The sequence below is a fragment of the Mastigoproctus giganteus genome, chromosome 13 (genome assembly GCF_048544385.1).
Source record: "Mastigoproctus giganteus isolate SK-2022 chromosome 13, ASM4854438v1, whole genome shotgun sequence".
NCBI lineage: Eukaryota > Metazoa > Arthropoda > Arachnida > Uropygi > Thelyphonidae > Mastigoproctus > Mastigoproctus giganteus.
Window position 1 is genome coordinate 110,652,379 of NC_143587.1, and position 18,673 is coordinate 110,671,051.

General features: G+C 36.6%; 1 protein-coding gene across 1 annotated transcript in view; it reads right to left on the reverse strand.

Annotated features, from left to right (window-relative positions):
* LOC150076359 (protein bicaudal C homolog 1-A-like) overlaps positions 1-5,604 on the reverse strand; it is a 195,523-nt gene extending 189,919 nt beyond the window's left edge. Inside the window, exon 1 of the mRNA XM_090387331.1 lies at positions 5,482-5,604. Coding sequence (XP_090243457.1) covers positions 5,482-5,604 — 123 coding nt within the window. The remainder of the gene's footprint in view (positions 1-5,481) is intronic.
* Between the last annotated feature and the right edge of the window lie 13,069 nt (positions 5,605-18,673).

Genomic DNA, 18,673 nt, shown 5'->3' on the forward strand with positions numbered 1-18,673 from the left:
CTGGTCCATAAGGATTTTATAAACATTTTGGAATTCAAAAGTACATCACCAAGGATGTCAAGACTAATACTCAAGATTTCTAAGAGGTATAAGCTAAAGATTATAATGATTTATGCATCAACATCAAGCCATGATGATGAAGAGGTTGAAGAAATGTACACTGAAATTGAGTCTTCTAGATGAGCAGAAAACCCACTACACTATTATTATTATGGGAGACTTCAATGCTAAGGTTGGAAAAAGGCAAAACAGCGCAGAAAGAGGAACTATAGGAAATTTTGGAATTGGTGAACAAAATAAGAGGTGAAAGACTTGTGGAATTTGCAGAATCTCAAGGAATGTCAGTAATGAACACTTTTTTCAAGAAAAGGGTGAACAAAAAGTGGACATGGAAGAGTCCAAATGGATTAACAACTAATGAAATCAACTTCATCCTCACTAACAGAAGATATATTGTGAATGATGTTACCGTCCTGAATAAGGTAAATGTTGGAAGTGATCACAGAATGGTAAGATGTACACTTGATATAGATGTAGGAAAGGAAAGGAAAAAACTGACTCGAGTAAATAATACAAAGGTCTTTGAAATAACAGAGGAGGAGAAAAAGCAGTATGTACTGGAACTTAAGAACAAGTTTGAGCTTCTGCAGACTGCTCAGGACCAAGATATCGACGAGGAATATTACAACTTTCTGAAAGTGATAAAGCCCAAGAAACCTATAGGGAAACAGAAATCCAAAGAAGAAAAAATTAGTCAAGAAACACTTGTCATGATGAACCAAAGACGACAAATGAAGAGCAAGAAAAACACTGACAGGGAGAAAATTGAGTATACTGAGTTATGCAAAGCCATTAGAAAGAGACTCAGAGAGGACATAAGAAGATTTAACACAAGAAAAGTAGAACAAGCATTAAGGGAAAACAAAGGAATTAAATCAGCAGCCATGAGCAGTAATACAGAAAGACAAATGATACTGAAACTGAAGAATAGCGATGGTGTACTTATAAACAGCAGAGAAGGCATAATTCAAATAGCAGAAGACTACTATAGAGAATTATACAAGGAGCGAAGGAATGATACCAGCAGTGGGGAAGATGGATTGCAAAGTAGCAACACATACGACATACCCGATATTCTTCCTGATGAGGTAGAACATGCATTGAAGAAAATGAAGAATCGGAAAGCCCCGGGGGAAGATGAAGTTACTGTAGAGTTGTTAAAATTGGGAGGAAGAGACATAACAAAAACTGGCAAGGCTCTTCACAAAGTGCATTAGAAAAGGTGTGACGCCTAAGCAGTGCAATAATGCAATCATAGTTTTGCTGCATAAGAAAGGAGATAAATCAGAAATTGGAAATTATAGACCAATTAGCTTGTTATCCCATATCTACAAGTTGTTCACAAGGGTCATTACTAACAGATTAGAAAGAATACTTGATGAGAATCAACCGAAAGAGCAAGCTGGCTTTAGGACAGGATTCTCAACTATGGATCACCTTCACTTAATATCACAGCTAATGGAGAAAGCAAATGAATATAAAACACCATTATGCCTGGCATTTGTGGATTATGAAAATTATAAAAAATTATAGACCAATTAGCTTGTTATCCCATATCTACAAGTTGTTCACAAGGGTCATTACTAACAGATTAGAAAGAATACTTGATGAGAATCAACCGAAAGAGCAAGCTGGCTTTAGGACAGGATTCTCAACTATGGATCACCTTCACTTAATATCACAGCTAATGGAGAAAGCAAATGAATATAAAACACCATTATGCCTGGCATTTGTGGATTATGAAAAGGCATTTGACTCCATACAGCAAAAGGCAATGTTTCGGGCACTGGAAAGACAAGGCATAGATACTCCATATATTATGATTTTGAAGAAAATATATGAGAGTGCTACATCCTTTATTAGACTAGACAAAGACAGTAGCAAATTTAAAATCGAGAAAAAGTTCGACAAGGAGACACAATATCTCCGAAGCTGTTTACTGCTGCCCTTGAGGAAGCTTTCAGAAGATTAGACTGGTCGCAGAAAGGAGTCAATGTGAACGGAGAATACCTAAACCATTTACGATTTGCAGATGACATTGTGGTCATAAGCCACGATCCCAAAGAATTAGAGGAAAATCTTAATCAGTTATGCACAGTTAGTAAGGATTTTGGACTAAAGATGAATATGGCTAAAACAAAAGTAATGATGAACAAGTATGCCACGGAAAGGGAAATAATGATTGAAGGAGCAGTAATTGAAAAGGTGGAGTCATACTTATCTGGGACAAGTTATTAGCTGTAATAATGATAAATGGCTGGAAGTCAAGAGAAGAATAAATTTTGGATGGATAGCATTCAGGAAATATAGTCACATACTGAAGAGCAATATCCCAGTTTGTCTGAAACGTAAAATAATGAATCAATGTATACTCCCCACCATGACTTATGGAAGTGAAACTTGGGCACTCACCAAAAGAATGGAAGAGAAGCTAAGAACTACACAGCAAAGAATGGAACGAATTATATTGGGAATCAGACTGTTAGATAAGAAGAGAAACACATGGATTAGGCAGCAAACTCAAGTAAAGGACATTCTTATCAAAACTAAAGAACTAAAATGGTCTTGGGCAGGGCACATAGCTCGAAGACATGATGACAGATGGACTAAGAAAATAACAGAATGGTACCCAAGAGGAGCTAGAAGAAAACCTGGAAGATAAAAGCGGAGATGGATAGATGAAATTCATGAGTTTTTGAGTTGTTTTTTTTTTTTTTTTTTTTTTTTTTTGATTTGGTAGTTGTTGGCGCATCGGCTTCTGTGGCCATATTGCACCTCCCAAGGTTTTTGCAGTACTTTGATCCAAGCCCGAGGCGGGAATCGAACCCGCGACCTTTGGGTTACCGGGCAGGTACTTTACCCACTCGGCTAGCCCGGTCGGCTTTTGAGTTGTAAATGGATGGCCAGTGCTCAAAACAGAAGGAACTGGAAAGTTGCTGGAGAGGCCTTCATCCTGCAGTGGATTGAAAATGGCTGATGATGATGATGGCACTAAACCAAGTAGTTAATTTCCTGTAGTGTTTTTTTTTTTTTTTTTTTTTTTTTGTAATTACCTTTAAAAATAAGATACAAAAGACAGGTTTTGAGAAATCCAGTTTTCCTCTTGGATAGAATTATTTGAAAATACATTACAAATTTTTGAGTGTGATGTATTAATTACAATTGCAAGATTAAAAAATTAAAGAAAAACAAACAGAATTAAAGAGATGAATCCTAACTGTCCTTAAAGTGCATCTCACACTGCAAAAAGTGGCTCTTATAATTTTCTGTGCATACAAAGAACAGCATTCACCTAGCTCAAAAGATGGTTGAAATATGTTATTTGTAATCCTTAATAAATTTTAGTGAGACAAGAGTAAGCAATGGAAAAACTACAAATTTTTTTGCAACATATGTCATTCATTAGCAGTAAGGAAGCACTCCCATGTTAAGTTAAACAGATTTTAACATAACATTCAAGCAGTACACCTTCTTGATATAGGGAATGTGCACTCTGTCTCCCATCTGCTCCCCAACTTGCAGAGCAGGGCAGAAATAATTCAGTTTTGGCAGGCAGCTAGATAACACTATACGCTGACCTTTGAGTTTTTTAGTAATTTAACTTTGCTATAACTTTCTCCACAAGTTTGTCTCCTATATGCAGTCAACCATTTCTATCAGTGTTTTGTTTATAATTTATTGCTAATGACAGTATAAACCGTTTCCCATGAACATTTTATTCAATTTTTAGGCAAGTTAAACATATGCACATAATGCATATGTTTAACATGCATCTGTTTAATGCATCTGTTTGCATGTTACAAGTACTCCCAGTGGATGCATTTTCATAAACTTTTCTGTGTCTTTTGAAAAGACTTCTCAAGCCATTCCAAATTTCATTAAAAGCTGACTAATAGAAATCTGGCAACTACTTTTATTTATTTTTTTCTGCCATGCAACAACTGCTCTCATGAATTTTCATATTTAGCCCTATTAGAAAGATTTGTAAAGCCATCCAAAAATTTCATTAAACTACAATAAAAATCTAGCAATTATTAATTTTTTTCATGCACATCAACATAGGCTATCTAGATGCATATATTGTATGCTCAAGCACTGACTATTATGTTTGTTGCAGTGGCTGGTTGGAGGAAAGAATGGACAATTTGGCAGGTGCACAAAAATTTCACCTGTATTCCATCTAAATCCAGAGCATCCTCACTTCGATTCACGTACTCTGTCTTATTAAAATTAACTATCAGTCCCCATGTTTTATACTGTTTTAGTAACTTTCTGCCCACGTAATTTACGTCATCATGCTGTGCTACAACTTGGTCGTCTGCAAACAGAAAATTGTAAAGGTTCTTATTTTGACCAAGAGCAAATACCCATTGAACTGCACTTCTGTGATCATTGTCTTAGAACAACTTCCAGGGACAGCTTAAACAAAGTGGGTGACAAACAGCATCCTTGAAGTAGTCTTTTTGGACGTCTTAAATTTTCTTGATATTTTTGAACTACTTTTTATATAGCATGTATTGTTCTTGTAGATTCTTCTAATAATTTCAATTAATGCCTGGCTTATTGACATTTTTTCCACAGCCTTACACAGAAGATTTTTCTAAGTCTACAAATTAAAACTACGAACAACATACCTACATCTTGGTTTGTAGCCTGACATTTTTCCAGAATTTGGTTAACAGTGAATAAATGGTCTATATGCGAGTGTCCAGTTGAAAAGCCACACTGTTCCTCAGAAATAAATCTCTTGTTCCAGTTTTGATTTTGTCAATTTTTCCAAATAGTTTAGCAACAGAGCTCATATTCCTCTATAGTTGGAGCATCTTCTGTCGCCTTTCTTGAAAATTGATGTAATGTATCTGATTGTCATCTCATCTGGTATTTCTTCGCCATTGCTTAATTCGTTGAACAATCGAGTTAGTAGATTTATAACTTTGACCTCCATATTTAAGCAGATCTCTGTCAATTCCACCTGGGCCTGGTGTTTTTCCATTTTTATTTCCAGTTCCACTTCCTTAATTTGGATGTTCAATGCTTTTTCCACAACTGTTTCAGTTTCTCTAAATTATTCTCTTCCTTCATTCAATAACTTTTCATAATAATTGACCCATTCCTCCACATCTATCATTTCCAGTCTAGCATTTTGTTTATGAGGTTTCCTTAATCTCTTCAATACTCTCCACACCTCTGCAGATCTTATACATCCTAGTTTGCTGTTCACCTCAGGCACATGCTCTATCCCAGGACTCATTCTTTGCCTTGATGACTTTCACTTCTTTATTTTTTTCTTTATATATTTTTCTATGAACTTCACTTTTTGAGCTTAGCCATCTTCGTTATGCTTTTTTCTCCTTTATTAATTCCTTAATTTCCATTTTCAGCTGATCATTTTCTTTCAATCTTTTGAGATTTTCCTATTGCCTCTCCAGCAATTTTCTTCACTGTTTCCTTTAAGTATTCATATATATCTTTTGCACTCTCCCTGTAGGTTTCATCTAATTCTTGGTCTAATTTTCTTTGACACAAGCCCCCTAGTGCTCTCATCTTTTAGTGATGCCATATTGAATCTTTCAGTGTCAAGTTGTTCATTCCTCTCAGTCTTTTTTCCATTTCGCCTTCCTTTTTCGACACATCCATGGAAATGACAATGTAGCCTTCACCAAAAAGTGATCAGAGCCACAATTTGCTCATCTCTGGGCCCTAACATCACAGACAAAAATTGTGCTTCTTGTTTTGTGATCACAATCAATTACTGATTTTAGTCCTTTTGTTTCTTGGAACCATGTGACCTTATGACTGTCTATGTTGGAACGTGTTACTAATCCTTGGCTTACATTGAGAGCAAAGTCCTATCAAGTCACTCTCCATTATCATTCTTTACATTTTCTCTGTGTCTTCCCACCATTTCATTGTCTGCAGCATGTCCCACTCTGGAGTTCAAATCCTCCATTATGGCCATCTCTCTGCAACGTGGAATTGCTTCTATTACTTCTCTCAGGTTTTCCCAGAAAAAAATCTTTAATATCTGTTGCAGAGTAATTATTAGGAGCGTATACCCCAATAATAATTTCTTTTTCATATATTTTAATTTCAAGGGTCAAGATTCATTCATTAACAAAGCTCCATTTTACAATAAAATTTGAGATTCTTGTGAATAAGTACAGCTACCCCTGCCTTAGCTCTTACATGTTGGTCAACACTATACCAAAGAAAAATATATTCTCCAGTCATTTCTTCACCTCTCTTTGTTCTTTGTTTCAGTTAAGACTGCAACATCCAATTTATGTTTTCCCAATTCCAATAAAATTTCATTATGTTTTGTGCTAACCCCTCGTACATTTCATCAGCCAAAATTCATAATCCTTTTCCATTCGTCAGTTAGATTCCTATTTGTCAGTCTGATTTTTTCTCTATTAGGTCTTTTAGCATTGAAAGAATGTTTTATCAAGAATGGGGAGCTGGCCCATTGCATCAACCCCCAACCTGGAAGACCAAGGTATCTTTTTTCATCTGGTCTCTAGCTAACCTTTCTGGGTGACGCCCTACAAGTAGCGAGCTAGCACCAGCATAGCTCTGTAGATCACTGAGACACGCGAGGCCCACCACGACAAGGTAAAGATACCATCGGTACAAATTCTGGCATAGAAACAGAAATCAAACAGATAGGACTGACTACCTTATTCAGATATCTCATTGTGAAGGTAGCCACAATGAGATAAAACCTAAACGATGCTGTTACACTACGTATGTAGTTAAACTAGCACGTATTTACACCAATATTATATAGTTAATTTCAACCCATGATGTATTATGCCTTGAGCATTTAGTCTTCAAAACTTTATTCAGAATACAGTAGCTACTGGCAGAGGTGAAAGAGATTCTTGCACTGCTTCTATTGGAATGAGCAGAAGCCTGAAAAACAAGATGCAGGATATTTCAGAGACTGCCGGGAGTCATTGTGGTACAAGTAAACACATGGGTTGTGTTAGGGTAGCTAAGAATAGAAATAGGTGCATGTATACTTGCGTATACACCAATGCTAGGAGTTCAGTAAATAAATTTGATGAATTTGAGGTATTGCTCAAAACATCAAAGGCAGATATTGTTGGGATATCAGAGACATGATGTCACACAGATATAAGGAATGCAGAACTGGAATTTGGGGAGTACAACGTCTACAGAAAGGATAGACCAGATAGGAAGGGAGGAGGGGTTTTGCTATTAGTTAAGAAATACATAAAATCCAAGGAAGTGAAGCCAGTGGACATCGCTGGACAGTGCAGTGTCAAGTCAGTTTGGTGTGACATAAGCATTGGGAGATCAAAATTGAGAGTAGGAGTGTACTATAGACCTAATGACTCTGATGAGTATAATAAGAAACTGTACAGGGAAATAGAGTGGGCCAGTAAATCAGAGAGTCTTATAATGGGGGATTTTAATTTCCCAGATATTGACTGGAATTTGTGGGTTGGTCACTCACAAGGCTTTTGTGGATTTATTGGATGATTGTTTTCTACATCAGCATGTTCGGGAGGCAACTAGAGGGAGGAATACTCTTGATTTGATTATCAGCAGTGATTCTTCATGCATTAAGAATCTGCAGATAAATGAACCACTAGGTGGCAGTGATCACAGTGTGCTGAAGTGGGATTTACTCAAAGAGGTAACTACCATTAGGGGCAAAGGGAAGGGTTATCGCTTTCGTAAAGGCAACTATGATGGACTGAGACAGTATTTAAATTCTATACAGTGGGACCAACTGATGATGTTACCAACAGCAAATGCAAAATGGGAAGCATTCAAAGAACTTATCTTGGAAGCTACTAGGCTTTACATACCAACTAAGAAATATTGTTCAAGGTTTAGGCCTAAATGGATGTCAGATGAACTGATGAGGCACATGGCAGAGAAGAAACATGCATGGGATACATACAAATTAACACATGACACAGAAGCCTATGATAGATAATCTAAGTTGATCTGTAACCAAGTTACAAAGGAGGTTAGGCAGGCGAAGGCAGATTACGAGAAATCTTTGGCAAGGGATGCAAAGAAAACAGCAAAGAGTTCTTTATTTATGTAAACTCTAGAAGGAAGGGGATGAATCAGATTGGTCCACTTGAAACGATGGGTCAACTGTTGATGATCCTACTCAGGTAGCTAACAAACTAAATGAATATTTTGCATCCACATTCACACATGAGGAGTTACTTAGCGAGGGGAAAGCCAGAGGTGTATTCAACTCTAGCAGTAAACTAGAGAATCTTGTAATAACTGAGAGTAAAGTGGAGGAGAAATTGTTGAAGATAAACACAAGGAAGGCACCCGGGGTGGATGGGATAAGGAGGTGATTATTCCCTTGTATAAGGCAACGGTCAGGCCACACCTAGAGTACTGTATACAGATCTGGAGGCCTCATTTCAAGAAGGATGTAGAGCTGCTGGAACGAGTACAGAGAAGGGCAACAAGATTAGTGAATGGAACAAAGGGGTGTTCTTATGAAGAAAGGCTTAAGTTTTGCGAATTACAGTGTCTGGAGACTAGGCAGCAGCGAGGTGATCTGATAGAGGTGTACAAAGCCTTGAATGGTTTGAGCATGCTCAATGCTGTTGGGATTCTTCCTCTTGCTCAGAATAATCACCTGAGAGGGCATAAATTCCAATTGAGGAAAGACAGATGTAGGATAGACGTGCGGAAATTTGCCTTTAGCCAGCGAGTGGTTGGTTGGTGGAACAGACTTCCATCCCTTGTCGTGGAAGTTGATAGCCTAAATAAGTTTAAGGCTCCGCTGGACCGGTATTTTGAACAAACAGAGGAGTGAAGTGGAAGTGGTTTTTTTTTTTTTTTTTTTTTTTTTGGCTAATGTTGCATAAACTTGCTTTCTTGCATCAAATGCCTGTACTAATGCTAATATATTATCAAGGCAACTATGCAGGACAGTAGACATACTACCCCCAACACCTTTGTTTAAAAATCAAAATTGAATGAAGTATGTAGTTATTACTTACCTTTTCGCACTGTTTAATCATCTTTTCTGATTTTTAAAAAATCAGAAATGGGGTTATATCTGCTATCCCTGACAAGTTGACTGGGTAACATACTTATATTTAGAATATAGTGAACATACCACCCCATGCCCTTGTTTAAAATATGGAAAAGGGAGTCAATTTTGTAGTTTTAGGTAACATATTCACTATATTTCAAAAATAATGAATATCCTACCTTAACCTTTTCTAAACATCTAATGCAAAAAAGGAAGCGTTGATTCCTTTTTTTGCATTAGATTTTTAGAAATCTAATGCAATCATAATTGATTGAATCAGAAAAGTGAATGAAGCTTCCTGCTTCATTCACTTTTCTGATTTTTAAACCAAGGGAGTAGGGGTAATATTTACTATCTCTGCAAGGTTTTCTGGATAAATATTCACTATATTCAGTGTGCCTAACATACAGTACTTCAGTTATAATGAAAAGAATTCAAATGCAATTATCAAGCAAGCTTTTACCAATACAAACTTAAGTACCAGGATTTAGTGTATCAGACTCTTAGCAAAGCAACTGGGTAAAAATCTGAAATGTCAGAATTTCACTTCATTTTGCACTATTATCAGTCTGATATTAATGCAAAATGAAGTGAAATGCTGACATTTCAGATTTTTACCCAACTGCTTTACTAAGTCTGAATTTTGACACACACACACACACACACACGTCATATTTAAATTAAAAGTGATTGATTTTTTAGCTCACCAAATTCCATCCTGCTAAATATTCCATTAAAAGTAAAATTCCTTGCCGTAGTCTAGGATAATCTTTGCTGCATCCTCTGACAGATACTAAAGCTGGGCTTGAAGAACTGGAATGATGAATTACAACTGAAAAGCCATATTTATTTTGTATGTATGAGACTGCTGGATGGGCCTCCATAGTATATGGAACCTTAATATTTGAAGGCAATTCAAACATGAATAAAACAGGAAGAAGATCCTATAAAATAGTGAAAAAAAGAAATTAAACATCTACATTTCATGTAAATGTATGTCTGGAAAAGAGACTACAAAAAAAAAAAAAATTAAATCAATTAAAGAAAACATTTACAAGCAGCTTTGAGAAGTGGTCAAAGGGCATAAAACACAGAAAGCCACTTATAACATAGTCATTGAGTAATAATTTTCTTTTGCCACCATTAGTACATTTCTTGAAGTACTTTTGAAATTTCTGGACAGAGCAACACTTTCATATTGTTTCCTTTTTAGGAAAAGGAAAAAAAATTGCATGACAAAGGTGAAGTGAGTAAGGGGGGGGGATGTGGTAAGACAATATTGTGTTTAGCAAGCCCTTGTTAAATAAGAAACAAGCCATATGTGCCTATGAGCAGAGTAGTAAGCAGCTTACAAACCATGTAAACTGTTATAGAAGTGGAGAATAGAACCTTATTTTCAGATAATATCAAGGGATGCTATTTAAATGTCAGAAATCAGAAACTGATCAATGGTCTTGCATTGAGAATTTAATACCAGTCATAAGCAGAAATGGAACAGATTCTTGTGTTGCTTCTGTTGGAAAACTCAATATCCTGGAAAGTAGAGGGGATGGAAAAATATAAGGTCTAGTTGCGGTGCTCAATGGACAATTATGTGGGTAGCATTAAGGTTACTGAGAGCATGTTATTTGGTTTTTAGGAACATTAGCAACTAAGGCCATATTGCTCCGGGATATGCGGTGGTCATTTCCTGACCTTTCCGCATCCTCCGTATTTGGTGGTGACGGGCTCGAACTCCAGTCTAATCAAGAAGCGTGTGTTACGCACTGCTGCTCCTTCCCACCTGGCTACGGAGGCATCCATTACTGAGAGCATAAGCAGGTGCATAAACAAGGTGTAACCAAGATGTTGGGCAACTGAACTAAAATTTGGAAAATAAAGCTTAAAAAGATATAATGGTTCTCCTTTAAGGTAATCACATCAACATTGTATATACCAATTCAAACACTTTTGCAAAAGCTGGAGCATTCCTGGAAGGCTTCTTTTGGAACTGTTAATAGTTCTGGTGTCATTTTCTGAATAAATTCTTCAGTCTCTGCAGATATGTGACTTTTCAAGGGGACTAAAAAGCTTTAGAAACAAAAAAAAAAAAAAGGACGTAAATCCAGTAAGTGTGAGTGATGTGGTGTTTTTCAAGAAATTCCTATGCAGAAAGCATTAAGTATGCAGGAGCATTGCCAATTCCCTGACAGACTTTTCAGCCTGTTTTCCCTAAAAACAGCATTAAACAATCACTGTAGAACAGAAGAATCTTTATTGCAATGCTTAGAATGATAATTTACATAATATTAGTTGCAACAGCCTGTCATAGCACAGTGGCCAACATTGTACTACAGAGACATTGCCTCAAGAACCAAAATACATAAATAAATAATAGAAATGATAAATAAATGCAAAAAAATACAGGAAAATGGAGAAATTACTAGTATACTACATATATAGAACATTGAGTGTACAATCATTTGCTTCAAAATACATACTATAAGGATATACATTGAAGTGCATAAATGTCCATAGTTCTTTGGGTTAAGAATATACATTGACTCAAATTATAATAGTAGTAGCCTTGGCCTCCCCACTGAGTATTCCCTTCCTGTATTGTCTATCACAACAGAACTTATTGAAGTCAACATCTAAGTCCTGGACTCGAGATAGCATCTGCTGAGGAAGAAACCAGTCCGACAGCTGAAGGCATCTTTGCAGTGGGACATAACTGGGGGATTGCTCGTAGACGTGCCGGTGGGATCCTCCATGAACAGTTTTCCCAGAAGGAGGGGGAGGAGATGAGAGCAGTCACAAGTTTGACTGTTGTGATGAGCCTTCTTTCATTAATGAGCAACTTGAGCCTTGGGATGTTAAGTGCATTGGCCATATCGGCAGTCCGGAGCTGTGGAGGCAGGCTAAGTTTGTGGCACACCCACTTTAGAAGCCAGTACTCCGATGAGAAAGCTGGTTTGATGGTAGGAGATGCAGATACCCAAATCTCTGCAGCATAGAGAAGTGGGGGGATACACTATTGTTGAGATGTATCTCACCATTGTGGATTTGTCTGTTACATGGTGCAGATGTTGCTTACATCTCCATTTCAGTCTGGCGGCTTTTGTAAGGAGTATGTCTACATGCTGGCCGAAAAGAAGCTTCGGATCGAAACTTATTCCTAGATCAATGTGATGTTGGACAAGAGGAATGGAGGCTCCAGTGAGGGTTGGATAGATTTTTGTTAGCTGTTTCTTTAATGAGAAGACCATGATTTCTGACTTCTTGGGATTGATACGCAGACCAAATTGTTTGAGGTAAATATATACTGAGTGGAGGTTAGGCTCTTCTGAGACTCTAAGAGTTTTGGCTTGCCTTTATTGGTGTGAGTACCTTTAGATCAGTGGTCAGCAACCAGTGGTCCGCGAGAGAATTTTGGTGGTACGCAGAGTAATTTGAATATATTTGCAATTTTCGTGTTTATCAAAATGCTTCATTATATTCTGATTCTACTTTTTTGCAATTTTCACCTTATTACATTGCATGCTTATAAAAGGTCCAGTGCAATATCCAGTATTAGCAATGCTTTTATTGTGAAAAAATATAGAAAGCTATTTCTGTTTCTTATCGATGGCCTAGCCTGGGCATGGCACAGTTCTTAGGTAAGTGACCAGTGATATTTTTATTTTAACTGTGCATAGTGTGATATTTAATGGCATCAAAGAGCTTGAATTTGATAACTATCTTATTTCTTGTTTGGTTTTAGATTCAAATAAAATAACCCCAATGAGTGAGAAAAAGCAAGCAAGCATTTTGCACTTCTTAGGTAATACATCGCATTGTCATGAGTTGGTTAATGAATCAGAGCCACCACAAGGCATCATCAGGAAGGACATTAGAACTAGAGGTGGAGAGAAGAAAAAGTTCAAGGTTTCAAGAAAATATGATGTGGACTACTTGAAGTTTGGATTTATTCAAGAATCCTGGAAGTGAACTGGATCCACGGCCGCTTTGTATTATATGTTCTGAGAGTTTACCCAATGATGCCATGAAACCTTCGAAACTCAGAGGCACTTGCAGTCAAAACACCCAGATTTAGCTAAAAATCCAGTTGAATACTTCCAAAGGATGCATGAAAATTTGAAAAAGCAAAAAAGTTCATTAGCAACAATGATTATTGAAGATAAGTCCTTAGTAAAATCTTATTTGATAGCACTTCAAATCGTGAGATGTAAAAAGCCGTATACGATTGGAGAAGAATTAATTAAGCCTTGCTTGTTACAAGCCTGTGAAGAAGTTTTGGGGAAACAGGCTGTCCAGAAACTGAAAGGAATTCCTATGTCCGCTAACACTGAAGTGCAGAATTGAAGACATGGCCAAAGATATTGAAAATCAAGTGATTGCACTTGTGAAAAATTCTACATTTTATTCAATTCAACTTGACGAATCAACAGACATGAGGTTTGATTGCCAAGGAGAATTAAAGGAAGAACTCCTCTGTTCGCTAATCTTGTCAGGTAGAACAACCGGCTCTGAAATTTTCAATGCATTTAATGGTTATTTCCTGAAACAGTACTGAATGGAAGAAATGTGTTGGGATATGCACAGACGGTGCTGGTGCCACAAGCATGACTGGACATCATTCGGGAGTTGTTGCAAAAGTGAAAGACATTGGACACCCAGACATCTTGTTTACGCATTGTGTTATACATCATGAGCAACTTGTGGCGAAAAGATTATCTCCAGAACTGCACGAAGTACTCTCTGATGTAATTAAAATTGTAAACGAAATTCATCACAAAGTGCTCAATTCTTGAATATTTGAGGCATTTTGTGAAGAAATGAGCTCTCAGCATACTCATATTCTTCACGCTGACGTGAGATGGCTGTCGGGGGGCAAAGTACTAACCCAATTGTTTGACCTGCACCAAGAAGTCAAGTTATTCTTCCAGCAGAAAAATAATTAGAGGTTCCATGATCTCTTGTCTGACAATGATTGGCTGGCCAAGCTTACATACCTGGCAAATATTTTTTCTCTGTTAAATGAGCTAAACAAGTCCTTGCAAGGACAGCTTACCGCATATTCACACTGCGAGGCAAAATGGATGCATTTCAAAGGAAGACATTGCTGTGGCAAACGTGGTTAGCTGAAGATCTGCAAATGTTCCCAAATTTTGATGATTATATGAAACAGGAGGATGTCAACCGGCAGGTAATAACTCTTGTTCAATTGCACTTAGTCGCTCACTGACTCTTTTGGTCATTATTACTCAAAGGAAGAGGACCCCAGACATGGAAATACGTGGATAATAGATCCATTTTCAGCAAAAATCGAGGATAGTAATTTGAACATGAAAGAAAAAGAAAGGCTAATTGATCTATCATCTGATGACAGTCTCAAAGGTCATTTCCACTCGTCCCTAACAAGATCTAATTTTTGGCTTTCCGTAAAAAGTGTGTACCGAGTGAAAAGGCAATCAAAATTTTAAATCCATTCGCAACTACATATATGTGTGAAAAGACATTTTCATCAGTTACGGCAATTAAAAACAAGTACCACTGTTGGCTAGAAATACAACGGCTATCCGTGTTGTAGTAACGTCATTGGAGCCAAGAATCCAACCACTTATTTCAAACAAGCAGCAACAAGTGTCACACATTATTTTGCTATAATTAATCCTTTATACAGCTTCATGTCAAAGTGCACTCGATATTTGATAATTGTTAATATTAATTGTTTGTTAATTTTTTAATAAAATGAAATTTGAAATGTTTTTTGCATTTTTCATAATAAATATATCTGCGTTTATTTATTATACCTTTTTTATCATTATAAGGCCATTATATTATTAATTATATTAACATTAATGATATCCAATTTTTTGCAAATAACTTGGAGTGCAAAAACAAGTGTAAGTACCATTTCATATTTAGAATGTTACTTTTATGGAAAAAATCATGGTAGTGGTCCGCGGGATTCAAAATTGAGTTTAGTGGTCCGTGAGGTCCGAAAGGTTGGCGACTGCGGCTTTAGATTGTCAGCATATACTAGGATATTTAACTTTTCGATTATCAGTGGAGCAATAAGGGCGGTGAAGAGGAGGCCAGGTAGCACTGCCCCTTGCGGGACTCCAACTGAGATTACTTTGCAGTATCGTGAGTTATCTACAGATAAATTGACTATTCGGTTATTCAACAGAGATTTGAGGAAATCTAAGATGTCGCCTCCTATCTGATAGCACTTTTCTAGTATTTTTAGGAGAGACGGGACATGCACAGCATCAAATGCAGATTCAATGTCTAAGTAGGTGGATGCCAGCTCGTCTCTGTTCTCAAAGGCTGTGAGTATTCTTTTAGTTGTTGCTTGAAGGTTGGTCACAGTTGATTTGTGTGGGAGTGCATAGTGGATTTGTGGAGGATTGTCTGGCAGGATTTGCTTAGTGAGGATCAGGAGCAGTATTTTTTCTAGCAGTTTCAATAGATGGGATGAATTTGAGATTGGTCTGTAATGTTTCACAAGTGATGGAACTCTAATTTTTAGCCTTGGTTTGACTAGGTATTCCTTCCATTGGTGTGGGAAACATCAATGGAAGGAATACCATTGGTGTGGAAAACAGTGCTTTGAGAGCACTGAGTTAAAGATATGTAACAGAGGTTGCAAGGACTCAGGCTCTTAAGCATAAATTGTGGAATCCCGTCAGGTCAAGTAGTAGTAGAAGTTGCTGGCAGTGAGTTGATAGAATTAATCAATTCTTGTCTTGATATTATTATGGTTGTCAATGGGTCAAAACTGGTGTCAGATGTTGGTAGCAAGGGCTGGTCTTCTGGGTTGATAGTCGTGGTAAACCTGGTGATGAAGTCAAGCCAGCTTTAGGGATCAAGTTGAGGGGGAAAACCTGAAGGGATATCCTTATATGGAACTTTCCCTATGCATATGGTCCTGTCTAGGTACGATTTGATAGCTGTGGATTTCTGGCAGTTAAACTCAGCTCGAGCTCTAGAGTAGGCAATTCTGTCTGTAATGTTGTGAGACTGCTTCCACAATTTATGTAGATGTTGCTTAAGGTCGAATCACTTCTTCCGGTCGTGGGACCACCATGCTTTAGAGCAGCATTTCCCAACCGGGGTTCACATGGACCCCCCAGGGGGTTCATAGAAGCTTGAGGGGGTCCACAATATGAGCTAAGGGGTTCATGATAAAATATAAATAAAATAATTTGTTAAATAAAAATAATAATAATAATGTCATAGAAAAGTCCAGAAATTTGCAGTTAGAAGATACTGTTATTTTCTAGAACCTTCTTCAGTTGACGCAAAACAAAAATTTCTTTTAATAGAAAATTCTCGAAGAAGAAAACATTATTTAAGTACTGACTAATCTAGAAAGAGTCAGTCAGAGGCAGTCATTTCATTCTATAGTGAGTAATCGACATTGTCGTGGTGAAATCTATTGTTTGTGTTATTGAACGTTATTGTTCTAGTGAACTATATTTCCATTAGTACCTACAAGCATTTCCAACATTAAATATTTGAGATTAATAATATTATTATTGTTTTCAGATTACCCATGGCTCATGCAAAGAAGAAAACAAGACAATATTAGATTGAATATCTGTCGTATGGTTTTATTGAATCACCAGCGAATATCACAAAACCAATGTGTCATATTATGACTGTGCTGTCTAATGATAGCATGAAGCCAAGTAAGCTTTGTCACTATTTGGAGACAAGGCACAGTGAAAAGAAAAATAAATCAGTGGAGTATTTACGAAAACTATGAGATAATTTTCAAGGAAGAAACAAATTGCATCAGATTTTTAGTAAACAAGCAAGCAATAAAGATACCGGTTTATTAGCATCATATGAAATCAGCAAAATAGCAAAATCTAGAAAGCCACATTGCATTGGTGAAACTGTCATCTTGCCTTCGATATCAGTTGTAATTTCAACAATGTTAAACAAAAATGCACGTGAAATTACCAATAACCTTCCTTTGAGCAATAACACAATATCCAGACGCATTGTTGAAATGTGAAGATGCAGAAAATCAACTTATTGCTCAATTATGAAGATGCAGAAAATCAACTTATTGCTCAATTATGAGTGAAACACTTTGCAATGCAACTCGATGAATCCACTTTGATGGGCATTAAAGCACTTTTATTGGCATATATAAGATGTATGGATGATAATCAACTCAGAGAGGAAATGCTTTTTGCAAGATTCCTCAAAACAGATACTAAAGGTGAAACAATATTTAAGGAAGTCCAGTTTTATTTTAGAGAAAAAAAAATATTCCACTCTAAAATTTAATGGCTTATGCTACTGATGGCGCTCCTTCCATGGTCGGTAGGTACAGAGGGTTTATCACTCATTTAAAAAATGCATTGCCAAAAGTATTTTGCATATATTGTGTGATTCACCGCCAACATCTTGTGGCGAAGAGATTGAGTGGACGTCTTCATGAAGCCTTAACTCTTGTAATAAAAGCTGTCAACCTCAATTGTCTTCGTCGCTTAGTTGTCATTTGGGACAGTATTGTATCATTTCTAAACAAAAAGGAAATTGGAAAACAGTTGGTTGCCATGAAAACAGACAAATTTTACCTCTCAGATGTGTTTTAAAAACTGAATTTTCTTAATAAGCTGCAGCAAGGACATAATTGTGATTTAATATCTAGCAAAGAAGCCATTAATGCATTCCTTGGAAAACTCAAATTGTACGGTCTTAATATCTCGCACCGTGTGTTTGACCAGTTTCCAAACCTTGCTTCAAGTTAGCAGTGGTTTAAAAGATGATTGTATTGTGTATGTTGATCATTTAAAAAAAAAAATTATGAAGACATGCAAGTTCGATTCAAGGACTTACTAGAACTGAACATCCCAGATTGGGTGCTGAGTCCATTTGAAGTAAATGTTGCTGATGTTGAAATTGATTTACAAGAGGAACTTGTTGAATTGCGGTCTGATGAGACAGTCCGAAGTCTATTCAAAAAAGGAAAGCATGATGTATGGAAGAATAGTGACATTGCATGTAAATATCCGCTTTTACAGGAGAAAGCTAAAATGGATGTCATTGTTTTCCCATCATCTTATCTTGTGGAATCTGGCTTTAGTCGTGTAACACAGTTGGCAAAAAGTCGTAACCGACATGATATAGTAAAAAGAGATGATCTTCATCTGACTCACAAAATTGGAGCCAGATATTAAAATGCTAATATCAAAACATCAGCCACAAGGATCTCATTAGTAGGGCCTATTTAATGGGATCCTATTTAATAGCCTTAGGAATAAATTTATATATGTTGTTTGAAATAGTATTTTTTAAAATTTTTTTTTACTAATTCTGTCATTACAAGTAAAAATATGTTTCAGTTTTATCAATTAAAATTTTCAAAATTTGTAATTTACATTTTTTATATTATATTGGAATTATTTAATTATTAGCTTTTACTAACCTACAAATAAATATTTCATTTAGGAATATTACATATGAGTATATGGGGGTCCACATACGTAAAGTTAGTACTCAGGGAGTCCACAAGCAAAAAAAGGTTGGGAAACCCTGCTTTAGAGTAAGGGGAAATTGTGATCT